The sequence below is a fragment of the Columba livia genome, chromosome 3 (assembly GCF_036013475.1).
Source record: "Columba livia isolate bColLiv1 breed racing homer chromosome 3, bColLiv1.pat.W.v2, whole genome shotgun sequence".
Taxonomy (NCBI): domain Eukaryota; kingdom Metazoa; phylum Chordata; class Aves; order Columbiformes; family Columbidae; genus Columba; species Columba livia.
The window spans coordinates 73363122-73377784 of NC_088604.1; the positions used below are offsets into that span (position 1 = coordinate 73363122).

The 14663-nt window shown below is 37.4% G+C and overlaps 1 protein-coding gene across 2 annotated transcripts in view; it reads right to left on the reverse strand.

The window, feature by feature from the left end:
• The window catches only part of PDE10A (phosphodiesterase 10A), a 380239-nt gene that overhangs the window by 112272 nt on the left and 253304 nt on the right, over positions 1-14663 (reverse strand). For both annotated transcript variants that reach the window (XM_065057593.1, XM_065057592.1), the window contains exon 2: positions 1056-1184. In XM_065057593.1, coding sequence (XP_064913665.1) covers positions 1056-1184 — 129 coding nt within the window. The remainder of the gene's footprint in view (positions 1-1055; positions 1185-14663) is intronic.

Sequence of the window (14663 nt, forward strand, 5' to 3'; positions counted from 1 at the left end):
CATCCTACAGTACTGAAGTTTGTAAACCATAAAGAAAGTAATAAACAGGTGATCTATTGCTACATACTGTTACTCTTCTATTAGGTAACCTCTTTAAACCAAGAACAATATATCACCTTAGTATCAGAAACATAGATTTTGGTGGTGAAGCCTATCGCGATATAGTCTTCTCTGTCCCTTGCCCACCATTTTCTTCTTCCATAATTCTTCAAAAAACACAGAGTTATTGCCTAGGGAGTAGCCATAGGCCCTCTATTTAAAATAGGAATTATCACCAGAACCTAAACACCAAGCAACTTAGAAGTCAGCCACAGAGCAATGCACATGCAGAGTAAAATCTGTGTTTCCTTCCTCACCTTCTTAGTAATCTCCTCTTTTGCATCTTACCTGGTACATTCCAAATCATTGTTAGAATTGCACGAATCTTATGCTTGCATACAATCTCACAAAATTTAACATCATTGAAAAATTTACGATCATTGTCAACACAGGTCAACTGATAAGAAAGTTTTCTGAGTCTAGTCAGTGATGGCTTATACCTAAAGCAACCTGACAGAAACACCCCCAGAATTCAAGAGCTTGTTAAAGAGCCTCTGTGTCAACGTTCATATCTAAAGTTGACTTAATACATGTTGCAAATAGGAATGTTTGAGATTATATACCCAGCTTATATCCTGTATATACTGCATAATTTTAATTCAAAACTTACCAAATCAAGATCCAAGAAGATGAAATTATGTTCTCAAAACATACACTAATGTACAAGATATTACAGATTGGTGGGAACAGTATTTGTAACTCAAAATCAGTAAAAAGAACCTCCAAAATAAATACCAGTATATTCCAAAATAGAAATGCCAACAAGCTGAAAATATTAAGGCAAAGGAAAAAAAAAAAAAGAAAGCTAACCTCTTTTGGCATTTAAAAAATGGTGGAACCTAGATATAAAGATTATAACAGTCAAGTTTTACCAAAACTAGGTTTCCTTTTTAGAGGTAAAAATAAGAGCTGAGCTGTTCAAAGCTAAATATTAATCACAAATAAAATGGACTTACCTTCCTGTCTGTTATTTTTCCTTTTTAGCCATTTTTCCACAGTTTCTGCACTTACACTTTCTGACACAAACTCATCCAGTACCTGGGGGTGAAGAGAAAGATAGGCCTTCACTTTTTCATCCGTTAAACCTGAAAGAGAGAATATTAATTGATTACACTATTGGCATGAAATTCCTTGCACGAAACAACACCTAGATGCCAGCAACAATCAACATCCTTTTGTATAACATGCTGATGGAATACATGCCTATTTAAATTGTCTCCTCCCAGACAGAACAATATCCCATTAAAAAAGTGAGCTGTCATATAGAAAATACCAGAAGCAAAGCATATCCAACAAGATACTGTGTACAAAAAGTCCCCTGCAGGAGTACACACAAATATTCCCTAAGAAAAATGGCCACAAAGGAATTTATTGCAATGATTATGATTCTAAAATTACTTATTCTAAGATATGCAAGATGATATATTGATAAAGAAATAGGTGGTAGGAGACTAAAAAGTGAACTGGTATTTCTTGTAGAACATCAAATTTAGCCTTTGCACTGCATGTGGCAGCAAAACCAACAAAAACTATTACAGAACATCAAAATCAACCGCAATTTTTAAATACTGTAGTTACTGAAGTAACTTTAGAAATATAAACTGTTTTCACATGCATGCTTCCAATGCCTTAGTAATTTGAGTTATCAAAATAAAAGTAATTGTAGGTAAAAGGCCTTTACAATATTTGCAACATAAAGAAAATGCCAGTACACATCTCAAGAAGCAAAATTCAGAAATCTCAGATCCCAGACACAACCAAAAATACATTCCCAAATTAAAAAAATAATTACAGTGTGATCATACTCTTTGCAAATGCCCCGAATAAAAGCACTGGCCGCAGGGAGGTGAGCCCCGGAGTGCTGGGGCTGCCTGAGGGAGGGCAGCAGCGCAGCTGTCCCGAGGGACTGAGCTGCCACGAAGGAAGCGCGCACGCCCAGTACAACGGCCTTAATGAGATCTGAGGGAAGAGGAGTAACAACCGCTCTAATGACTACATAAGTCTTTTCCTCTTGGGTTGAGTGTATACAAACATACGTGTAAATTCTCCACAAAAAGAAGGCTAGGTTAGACAGAAGAGTAACTCCCCTCCAAGCAACACTGACCTCTTTTGGAGGGTATTTGTGCTATCGAATAAGATCAATTTTCCTATTTTATGCTTCACGCAGTATCAGAACATGCTGAAAACAGCAACAGTGTAATTTAAATGGTAGTCAACAACTATAACCTTTAAGATGTCTTACAAATGTTTACTACAAAAGCAATATCAGAACACAAAGCAACAGCTCCGGCCTGCAGAGTGCAGCCACATGTCACTCTCCCCACACCAACTGCAACACATCATTCCCACCACATCAGCCCAAACCTGCCTTAAAATACCCATTTTACTCTTAATCCATATAGGCAGCAGGTCCCAGTGGATATCACAGACTCGAATAACAGCATTCCCACTTCATTACAAGAATCTCCAGACCTGGATCAGATGAATTAAGAGAGCTAAAGGAGTATCCTGATTTTCATTAGTAAAGAAGAAAAAGCACTTTCTAAATCAATGAAATCAGGAGACTAACAGTGTGGGGACAACAAAACAAGACGCCCACTACTTTGATTGTTTAACCTTAGGTGAAAGTCTATAAATTTAGATCACAATGCATGTAAAAACAAGTACACATGTGCCACATGAAAGATTTTTCAGCCAACAGAGGTATCGCCTCACATACTGGAAAACCAGAGTAACTAATATGATTTTGTAATATGCTCAGCTAAGAAAAATGTAGTATCTCGAAAAAGTCCAAACAACAGCTCCCCTTGTTTCTTTCCATGCATCCTCAGAAAGCATTGCCTCTTATATCTGGAACCTGTCTTCCCTCTGACAGAGCTGTGGAAGTTATCATGGGGGACCATCACTTGGGAGGGCTGAATTCTGGCCAACAGCCTGGCATGCAGCAGGCCAGAAAGCACAGAAGGACTGGAATGAACCTCATTCCTCTGGGAATTGAAGGAAGAATCTGGAATTTGGGTTGAATGTTCATTCATTCCTTCTATACCCTGGAGTTTGCCTTCCTGATTTACACATTCATCCTGTTCAATTAAACACACTCACTTCAAACCACCTTTCTCCCATGTATTCGTATTTTAAAGTGATAAACTCGCATTTCAGTGATGATTATCTTTGTCATGTTTTACACACGCGTTATTTGTTCCGGATTTGTGATTAAATAATGAAAATTATAATAAAAGTATCATGCAAAAGGACACATGTATCAGATAAGCTCTCCCTTTTTTCATTTCCCTCTGAACAAACCATAGGCAAAGAAACAGCTCCAGCTGTCTGCCAGTTGTGCAAGCTCAGCAGCTCCTCTCTTCCTGACCAGCACACCCACTTAGGTCCTCTTCGTACATCTTGATTTGAAATGCTCTCTTTGGTCTTTTTCTGCTTTCTTGCTCTCTTTGTTTTTAAAAGTTTAAAAGTTCATTCATCAACACGGAAAACATTCATCAAGGTTGGTTTGGTTTCCTTTTTTGCATTTCTTGGCTAACCCTGTCTGAATAGTAAGTTGAAATACAGCTTTTCAATAAATGCTGGGTTTTATGCAAGTGTTTCACCTTATTGTGTTGTGTGCCTCATTTATTATAAGGTAAGATGATACAAACTTGACAAAGCTGCACACAAAGCAGATGGCAGAAGATAGTGTGTCCCCAAACATCACCCAACAGGCAACTCCTTGATTAGCCAAAGGTCGATTTACTGCCAGAGGGAATGATCTTTCTGGCAGGACAGTAATTCCAAGATGTTAGGAGTGCAAAGGGTAAATCAAATGATAGAACAGAAACCATTATATTTACTTATAGTATTTCTATAAAATGATGTATTGGTGCACTCTACCAAATAAGCAATAGCCGTGTTTTTCTACTTTGCATGTGCCTGAGTCTCAAACTGTTCATCTAACTGGCATAGATCATGACAAGATATCAGAATTTCAGGTTTGTGTTTTGCGGTTGGGTTGGGGGGGTTTGATTGGTTGGCTTCCTTTTTTTTTTTTTTTGGGGGGGGGGTTGATTTGTTTTTGGTTTTGTGGTGGTGCTTGTGTTTGTGGGTTGTTTTTTTTTAAATAACTCCTCAGCTTTCAATGAAGCATGTATAAGAATGTTCTGGGCTTCAGGGTTGGGGCTTTTTTTGGGGGGTTTGTTGTTTGTTTTTTCCCTCACAATCTATTACATAGAGTTTCTTTTTCACTAAAATTAATAGCAGAAATATATATAGTTAAAGACAGAGTTGTGGGTGGATTTCTTCCCTTTGTTATTTTAGTAAACTAACTATAGAAAATACAAATATTGCTACTATGTATCAGAGTCCAGTAATTTCAACATAAAATTGGAAGTCAAACATTTGTGATACTCTGGTTTAACACATAATTATCTTTTCAGTGGTCCTATGATTAATACTTTAAAAATGGGCTTCATTTAATTAGGGGAAAAGAATAAAGAAACCTTTATTTGAAGGTAATTTAGCAAGTTTAGTAGAGCTATTTGAAGAGGAATAGTTATTCACAGAGATTCCAAACCACCACAACAATCTGGTTTTTCTTTTTATATATTTCAACAGTGTACTAGGACTAGATTGATTGATTTGGTGATTGCCTGGCCCACTCAAGCCTGGATTCCCCTTTGCATCTACCAACAAAGCTGTCACTTCAACAACTCCAGCATTTCATAGTGTAAAACCCTGAAAGAGATTAAGTGAATTCACAGAGAAATCTCCCACTGCCCAGTGTAAGTAAACCAACAGCTCCATAAGTCAAAAAGAAAATCTGTAGCACTAGAAAAAAAAAAAAACACAAACAAACAAACAACAAACACAAAACAAAAAACTAAGTAAGATGATTGAAAATTAGGGAACTTTCCTTGCAGCTGGGCATGCTATGCAAGCAGATAATTTCACAGGTATTGGCACAAATATTTTTCAAGAACCCTCAAGTGGGTGAAGACAGTTTCCAAATGAAATGCATATTTGAATGACCAATAAAGAATTAAGCGTAACAGTGGGCGGAGCTTATGGAATAGTAAGATTCATGTAATAAATGTGTTCACATTCACCCTGTTGATTACCACAATCTTCATAATGCCTATGTTAGGGTTTAGGAGAGATAGAAACTGTAAACACTGTCACAGTCTGAGATGCTGTTGTCCTCTTAAGATGCCAGTGAAATGCTCTTTGGAAAAAGCAGGATATCAACACTTGGGGGAAAAAAAAAAAGAAAAGAAAAAAAAAAAGGTAAAAAGGTAAAAAAGATATAAAACACTTATATCCTAAGGGAGAAACTGCTTGTTGAGCAGATGTGACAAAGTATACCAAACTCAGCATCTTAGCAACTCACTTGACTGGTTTAAATCATAATGGCACTGTACAAGGCAACACTGTAGGTTTGTCTACACCAGTAAGTAAACCAAGTATGTCTAGGGCTGCTCACTGACCTGAAACCAAGTGGCTTACAAATTCCTCCATCCTTACGATTAAGCTCTCTTGACCTCCAACAATGAAAATGAGGGAAAACTGGAACAGGAATACATGCTGACTGCCTGCTGGGAACCATCCTCAGCCTGACCCTGCTCCAGAGCAATTTTCCAGGACCTGCCTGGGACACCACTCACTGAGTTTGGACAATGCACAGCCAAGAACAATTCTAGCAGTGTACCAGCACAGACCAAAAAAACATCGAGCGCATAAGAACGCTCCTTCACACTGTTTGTTTACTATCCCAGATACAGCACAGCTGGATTCCAAAATAAACTAAGAAACAAGACCTCCTTCAAACATCAATTACCAGTAATTACTCCTTGCCTTTCAGCCAGCCACCAGCAGCCTTCCCTTAAAATAAAAGGCAAATAAACCCACTTGAAAATTATATTTTTGCTTTGAAATTTTTATGCTGCCTAAAATATTTAAAATATTTCTTAGATATTAAGATAACCTGTGTAATACCGAATCAACCAACGGCTCCACTCTCTGACTCTCAATCTAGGCTGCACTCTCCTCTGAAAACAGCTTCACAGTATAAGGCAGAACTGACTGAATGAGCTAAAAAGAATTGAAGCCTAGAGCTGTGTTTAAAAATCTGCTCCATTTAGCAACGACATGAGTCAGTCACATCATTAGCAAGCCTTGCAATTTTTTCATTAGTGTTGTGATATTTGGTCTTTTTTCTAAAGCCACTAGCTTAATCAAGTCTCATAATTGGGCAAGAGTTTTAGTTTTCACCTAAAGTTTCTGGTTCCCAGGCTGGAGGGCATATGGGGAGGCAGAGGAGAACGGATAAAAATTGATGAGCTGGCCGAATATTTATTGAGTCTCAGCATTTTATCCTAGGTACACTCTAAAAAACTGCTGTCATTGGGATCCTCGAAGCGCTTGCAACCGTGTTTGATGTATATGATATACTTTTTGCCCAGTTAGACAACACCCAATGAAAACACATTGTGAAGGTATATACTGGTCAATATTAAAAAAACCCTGGATTAACTTCAGTTATCAAGAAAACTATTGTTAATAAAGATGAAAGGAAATAACCGTAAATGTTATAAATGTTGCATCTGTTAACATTAAAAAAATAGTTAAGTTAAAAAACATAACCAACCAAACCCAGCAACAACAATTGGCTTGTTTAGTTTAATAAACAACACTTCCTTGAAATTAGATTAAGCACAGAGTCACAGTAAATATGGACAAAGTCATAATTTCTCAAAGTAACAATATTTTGTGCTACATAGAAAATCTGCAAGCCATTAAAAATAATTAAGAAAAATCAAATCACGATGATTAACACTTTCCAGAAAAGGTATTATCTGAAACAGAAAACAACCTTACCTCAAGTTAAAAAATATGGAAAGTATTAAAATAAATCTTCTAATTTGGAATATGAAAATGAACAGACATGTAACACTTCCTCAAAATCAGAACTTGAAAATAAATGCCATATTTGTACAAAAAAGGAGCCTTAAAAATATCTGAAAGTAATCTAGAAGAGCTAATTTGAACACAACTCTGCCTCTGCTCTCCTTTATTCAAAGCTGTCTTGACCCATCTCTTTCTTACACAAATATCACCCCTCTGTATCTTTCTACAAAACCTTATAAATGATATTTGTAGTTATTTTCAAAAGCATTCAAGGCATGTGTGTACATTGCTTCATCTGGATTAAGCATTAATCCCATTAAATGAATCCCTTCTTTGTTCAAAGCATCAGGATTCAAAACCACAGGCACAGTCAGTTTTGGAATATCCTTTTCAAGTCAGACTTTTTATCTTAATCCATTTAAGTATACAGGAATGTAACACAACCAAGTGCCCAGACTCCGTGAAACTTGACATTACTGCTCTGGCAAAAACTATAATAATTAACAAGAACCCATCAGAATGGTCAAACCTCTTTTTAATTTCTCTTTTCTTGAAAAATAAACTAAAAAAACTCATCTGTGAGACACTCCCTTCACTTTTTTTGCCCCTCCTACTCCAACTGCCACCTGCATTGCTAGAAAAAAAGGCAATGTGCAGTTCCGGTGTGCACAGCATTAGCAGTGAAAAACAATAATGTGGTACAGAAAAAGACTACGCTGTCAATTTTGGAATTTAAAAAGGACATATGTTTTCTTCACCTACATTTCAAATCTTCATATAAAGATGAATGCCCAATTATGCCAGCCTCCAGTCTCTGCATAACACTGCAAGCTCTGTTTATGTTTAGGTCAGAGTTTCATTCACAATCAAGTGCAGCAGCTACAGCAGCACATGATGCAACATGTCAGTCAGGACACCAGCAGCATTGCTGAAGTTCTAGAAAGAGAATAAAACCCAGCTCGGCCAAACAGAGATGGAATGCATTCATAGAGAAAGAAGGCAGCCTCGTCTTGTATTCTGTAATTCAAATCCCCTTTTCCTGATGAAAAAAACATGGTTGTATCTATCTCAGCACCTGACCAGGCCAGATGGTGAGCAACATGTGGACATAAGAGCCTACAGTCTCCACCAACTTCCACAGTATTTTTTCTGATATTAGCAGCCTCTTGCAAGCTTAAGCCCTGGACATCTACTGATACTCAGCTGGTCGTGTCTCCCAAAATCCAGCACTCAAGAACTGCATAGTACTGGCAGCTCTGAGCACTGCTTCAATATTAATTTAAAAAGCAAAAATGGCATAGAAGAGTGTTGATGAAATCAGTTTTCATTAGCTAGAGTTAAAAGGCCTATAATCTTTCCACAGGAATTATATATACGCCTGAGATAAATGTGTTCCTAATTTGAATCATCATTTTTCATAGGGTACCAATACACATTGCGATTGTCTGAATGGCACAATCCTGCACAGGACGCATATAGTGTAATGCTGTAATACTCTCCACTATTTGATGTATGGGGCTTTTTCAAACTCTGTTACTTTCTTGGTTTGAGAGTAGCTTCTCTCCAGTTCTAATCAGCACACTGGAGTAACTCTGAGGTAGTTCCAGGTGGACCAAATTTGGGAATTTAATTAACACTCTGCACAATGCTACAATAGGAATACAGACATGTTTAAGGACTTGCAAACTGTAGTCAAATTAATTTCAAGTTTTTGCTTGAAGAGAAAGCTATGTATCATCTCAGGGTTACTGATAAAAATAATTATCAACGTAATTAAAAATAACACATCACACAGAAATAAAAATGTATTTGTAAACATATAAGGAACATCTCATTATGGCTTATAATTATTTGTTCTTTTTTATTCTCTTATGCGGCACACACAGCCAGGATACCTTGTCTCCTGCCCAAAATACACCTGACCAGTAATACTCAGCTAGTGGTGACAAGTACTAAAACGCAGTTCATTCATAACTCATGATGAAAAATGTCAAGACACTCAGGACTTGCACATGTGTAATGTCTGGGAAGATCATATGCAGCTATAAATTAAACTACTTAAAATCTAACGATTAAACAAGGCAAAAATGCCTTAACTCTTCCCTTGGGTAGAGGTGTTGTGACCAAGTTCTTGTTTTATGACTTCTCCAGTAATACCTTCTGTCTGACGTAATGTCTTCCTCCCATTTGACACCTGATCCTGGAGTAGTTTCCTTCTTGAGTAAACTTCTAGGTCAACAGTAGTCCCATTGTCTTTATTACTAAATTTTACTGCTGATTTGTTTCTTCAAATGAACTCCCATTAATAAAGTTCCGCAAATGCTTTATAATATACTTAAAATGTATAGTGCTGTTCACTAAAATGCGACTTAACTTCTACAAACAAGATCCAGTATGGTGAAACCTCCCTTGAAGGATACTGCATGCCCATGTCAAGTCTCGCTTCACCAAACAGGAAACAGAATATTCTTCCTTCTGAAAGAAGCATCTCACTTCATCTTAACAATTACATTAGCAGACATGTTAGGACAATTTCCAAGGGCACAGAACTGTTTAAATAACAGCTGCACATAGTCAAATAATACACTACCTACCAACAATACTGGACACCTGAGTGTTCTCTACTTTGGTGCTCTAGGTAAGGTCCTAGTACTGCCACAGATCAGGATTTGCTATTCTTACCTGATCTAAAGCACTGTTAAGATCCTGACATACTGATTAACCCAAAGAGTATCATCTGCCAGCTGTACTTTAAGCATAATAAACTGAAGGCTGAACCAATGCATATATGTTAAAAAAAGACATCTGATTTTAATTAAAAGACTCAAGCTGTAGAAGAGTTTAGCACATTTCCCAGTTAATTTCTTCAGGCTACTAATGAATTTTCTATTAAAAAAAAAATCCAATATCAGCTTTTCTTATTTCAGCTTAAAGCAATCAAGTTTTTTTTCCATATTTTAACTATCATATTTTCATATTTTAACTATTACCTTAAAAGATTTTTTCAGCATTAGAGATCATCTCTCTGTGAAGGTATCACTAGTCTGAATTAGTAACATCTATCCTCTTTACAAAGTAGAATAGGCTCATTTTTCTAAATTATAACACTGTATTCTTACAGCATCTCACAATTCCAAAGATATCTAACTCCAGTTATTCATATACACTATCTTACAGCAGTTTCAGAAAAGTCTCTAATTCCAAAAGTCTCAAAAAATCAGGTTTTGTAACACAGATTCTGGCTTTATCACTTGAATGTTAGAGAGTACAACACGATCTTCCCCCAACCCCACCAAAAGTGCTACAGCAGATGTTTTACCAGCAAAGTTGATATATGAAAAGTTAGTACCAAATAATTAATCTTGGAAAATGCTTTTTTTTTTTACCTTGCCTTTGGTACTTCTATAAAGTATAGATACAAGATGCTTCATTATAAAAAGTTAAACTTTGACATTTAAAATATACAAAAAACCCTATTTAACTCTTTGTGGAGAAAAGAAAGACTACCTTCAGACTAATTAAGCAGTGAAACTAAAGTACTGACTCCATCAAACTGTCAGAAAAACGTCAGAAACTCCAATTTATTTAAAACACATAGGAAGAGAATGATTTTCTTTTTCTGACACCCCTTTTTTCAGCTGTTCAAATGAACAGAAGGAAAGATGATTTTTCAGAGATGCTATCTCTGCTCCATTTTATGGTAATGGATGTAATGATATCTCTGTGTCAGTAAAATACGGCCTAGGAAAAGCAGTATAATTTGAGATATTTAAATGAATATGCCACTGAAATAAAGGGGTTTGAAGTGATAATTAAATAGTGTGTTCCATACGCTTGTACATTACAGACAAGGACACATTGTGCAACCCTTGCTTGCATGGGTGAACACTTATAGGAGTAGTCCTACTGACGTCAATGAGACTACTTACGTGGGTAAGAGCTCACTAACATGTGAAGAGTTGTGCAACAAAGCCCCAAACACATTTCATTCCACACATTGTTTCAAGCTTTGTTCCTCAACCACAGGTTTTCCCCTAATAGTGTTAATAATACTTCATTAATGTTACCGTTCAGAAAAAATATGTGAAAACATACAACTTGGTATCTGCCATCGCCCAGTATTTCAGCTAAATACCCAATCAGAGGCACACAAGAATCACAGATTCCCCCTGACTGGCCCTAGCAATCACCTAGTCCGCCCCTGCTCAAGAAGGGCCAGCCAGTGGGTTGCTCAGGGTCCTGCCCCATTGGCTTTTGAGCATCTCCAGGGATGGAGACTCCACACCCTCTCTGGAGAGCCCCTGCCAGTGCTCAATCACCCTCACAGCACAAAAAGTGTTTTCCTGTGTTCAGGTGGAAATTCCTGCATTTCAGTTGGTGCCCGTTGCCTTTCATCCTGTCACTGGTCATCACCCAGAAGAGCCTGGCTTTGCCTGTTTTACTTTCCCTCCATAAGGTATTGATACGCATGGATAAGATCCCCGAGTCATCTTTTCTCCAGCCTGAACACTCCTAGTTCAAGTCATCTTTATGGCCCTTCGCTGAACTCAACCCAGTATGTCCATGTCCCTCTCAAACTGGGGAGCCCAAAACTGGGGCCAGGATTCCAGATGTGTCTCACCAGGGCTGAGCAGAGGTGCAGGACCACCTCCCTCAACCTGCTGACAATATTCTTCCTCATGCAGCCCAGGATGCTGTTGGCCTTGTTTGCTGTGAGGGCATGCTGCTTGTTCAAGTTCAACAGAAAGGAATTACAAGACCCAATGCTATAAGGATTTCTACTTCCTAGCAGGTGCAATAAAGGTATATAGCCTCTGCTGGCTTGGATGTTGGCACGAGAGAGGAAAAAACAACATATGGGGTTGACTGCTTTTCCACAATATTTCACAGGTGTGGCAACCTTCTACTCACGCAATCTCATCTGGCAAAACATCTATCAATACCATTTTAGACAAGAATTCAAATAATCTATTTGTTACTATTTTAACATTTTCTTGTTGGCAAACACAGTAAAACAAAGATGTAGAGTTTCACTGTCAAGCCCCTAGTTTTTATTATAAAGCTTATGCAAATGCTACAGAATTCAAGGCTAGTTTAAAAAATTAAAAATGAGCAGCTGTATCTTTTCCCTGTCCTCCTCCCCCCCCATCATATCCCCACCCTCTTTTGTTTGTTTTGGAGACAGTGTAGCTCAATAACATGTGTTCACCTCAAAAAAGCATTCTTAGAAGAAAAGGAAGGGTGCAGGAGGGAAAAGAAGATTTGGAAAGAGCAGAATTGAAAAGGTATACAAAAGAGATGGAAACTGAGAACTTTTGTTTGTACAGGACTCAGGAATCACCTTAAAAAAAACATTTTAGTCTACATTAGCATATTCACAGGATGCACATCCTACATTGTGTCTCTGCATAATGATTTATATAAACTTTTCACAGACAAAGACGAGAAAGTACTCCATAAGAAAAAAATTCTGGTAGAAACACTTCATCTTTTCTTCTCAGTGAAGAAACACTTCAATGTAATAACCTGATTTTATCTAAATTCTACTTGAACTTGGCCACTGGCTACTTTCAGAAAACACTTTAAAACTATAAAGATATCCGTATAAGACACGCACTCTAATACAGGAATTAAGGCATGTTTCCACATGACTGGTCATAAATTTCCACTTAAATGCGTTACAGTTCTGGGGGCTGAGATTCTGATTTCTGCCCACCACACTGACTGACCAAAACCATTCTCATGAGACTGTAATACGCCTGTTACAGTAACATATAATGACAAAACAAAAAGTCTAAAAACATACCTAAAAATCACATTTATAGCACAGAAACAGACCGATCCACTGTTAAAACTAGACAATTAAAAGCTGTATCATAAAATATCCAATAGAAGAAGTAAAGAAAAGAACTTCAAAAACTTCAAATCAGACAAAATAAAGAGATTTAACAAATAGGCAGCTTTCAACATTCTTAAACTCCTTCAGATCCACTTCAGAAAAGCATCCAAGACTGCAACTTCTGTAGACTGGAGAATATAAATTTTAATACTATTCAGTTTAACTGACAACAATATGGAAGATCTGGAGAAAAATTCAGTGCACCCAAGATAATATAAAAGCGGTTCCATGTTGTACTGCAAGAAAAATGGCCCCCAGAATGTCTCTAGAAGATATGGTATCAATGATGAAAAGCAGTCAAAAATGACAGTACATTACTGTTTCTGTTTTAGTACCACTGTTGAATTATTTTACAGAGTAATGGCTTAGTAATTTTGTCAACAGCAGTTTTGGGGACTTAACAGTGCTGGTGCTTTGTTTGTGTTACTTCGTGAGCTAATGAATACATCAGACCCTCAAACTCATCTGAATCCCCCGGTATGTCTTTCCAGCAAACAAGCAATCCTGTAACACTTACATTGAAATGACAGTGACACACATACTGTAACTTCATTGCCAGATATCCAAGCATACTGAAGTCATTAAACACAAAATATTTTCATAAGTAAGTTGAGTGCATTTAGCATGACAGCAGCATGACAGCATGGGGCAGAAAGTAGTGAAAGGAATGAAGGAAGAGACAAGCAAAAGGCTAATGAAAAATTAATCAACTCCAAGTTTTTAGGCATAGTCTCTTTCTCTTATGATTGGCAGGCTCAAGAAATACTGGATCTATTATCAGCAGGAAAAGGTCACAGGGCCCCCTCCGTGACCACTCTTTCATCATGGATAAATGGGCAGAGTAAAGCTGGGAGAAAGCACAAAGAGTAGACAGACGCAAACTTGAGGGGCATGAGGATGAACACAGGTCAGGAAGAGCACAAAGACTGTATTCAGGAGGTAAGGGAATGAAGCTTCTGCATGGGCAGGCACTACACAGAACTGGAAAGAGGAACCAAACCAGTTCAAAATTAACAAGGAAAAAAAACAAACAATAACAACAAAAAAACAACACACACCACAACCCAAAACCCAAAGTAACTGCTTTTGCCACAACCAAGTTATCCTGTCTATCTGCATTAACCTTTATGTTGTAGCAGAGAATGAGCAGTAAGAGGGTGGGAATTAACAGCCCTGGTTGAGAGAAGGTAGGATCTCTTCCTACAGCAACTTTGTTCATCTCTTCTGGTTTACAATGACTGTGATTTACAGCCTGAAATGTGAAAGAATAAAAGCATGCCAACTGAGAAGCACATAACTACACATTAACTTGCAAGTATATAACATTCAGAAAAGATCAGCCAACACACTTTTTGGATGCAATAAACAAGTAACTCACACCACAAGCCGTTCAACAGAGCATAAATCTAATGTATAAAGACATTAAAAAACAACGCCAAAGATTACTGGATCTCTCTTGCATGCAGACTCGAGCTGTTCAGCCTTTCTGGACCACAAAAACAAGCAGATGCAGAATATAAAGGGTAATCTAATAATATGCTTACTGCACAACACTCTCTTACCTATTGCACGTTGTTTCCATGTCAACAGTTATAACAAAGTATTTCATTCTATGTAGTCCACTCTATGAAGCTCCTTTGAACAATTCTTTTCTGACAAAAGGAGAGGTCTCCTAACCTTGAAAGTCCAATTTGAAGATACAATCTATCATCCTTCTTTTATAAACATGAGAAACGTGAGTTTTAGAAAACTGACGCAAACTGTGCAAGGA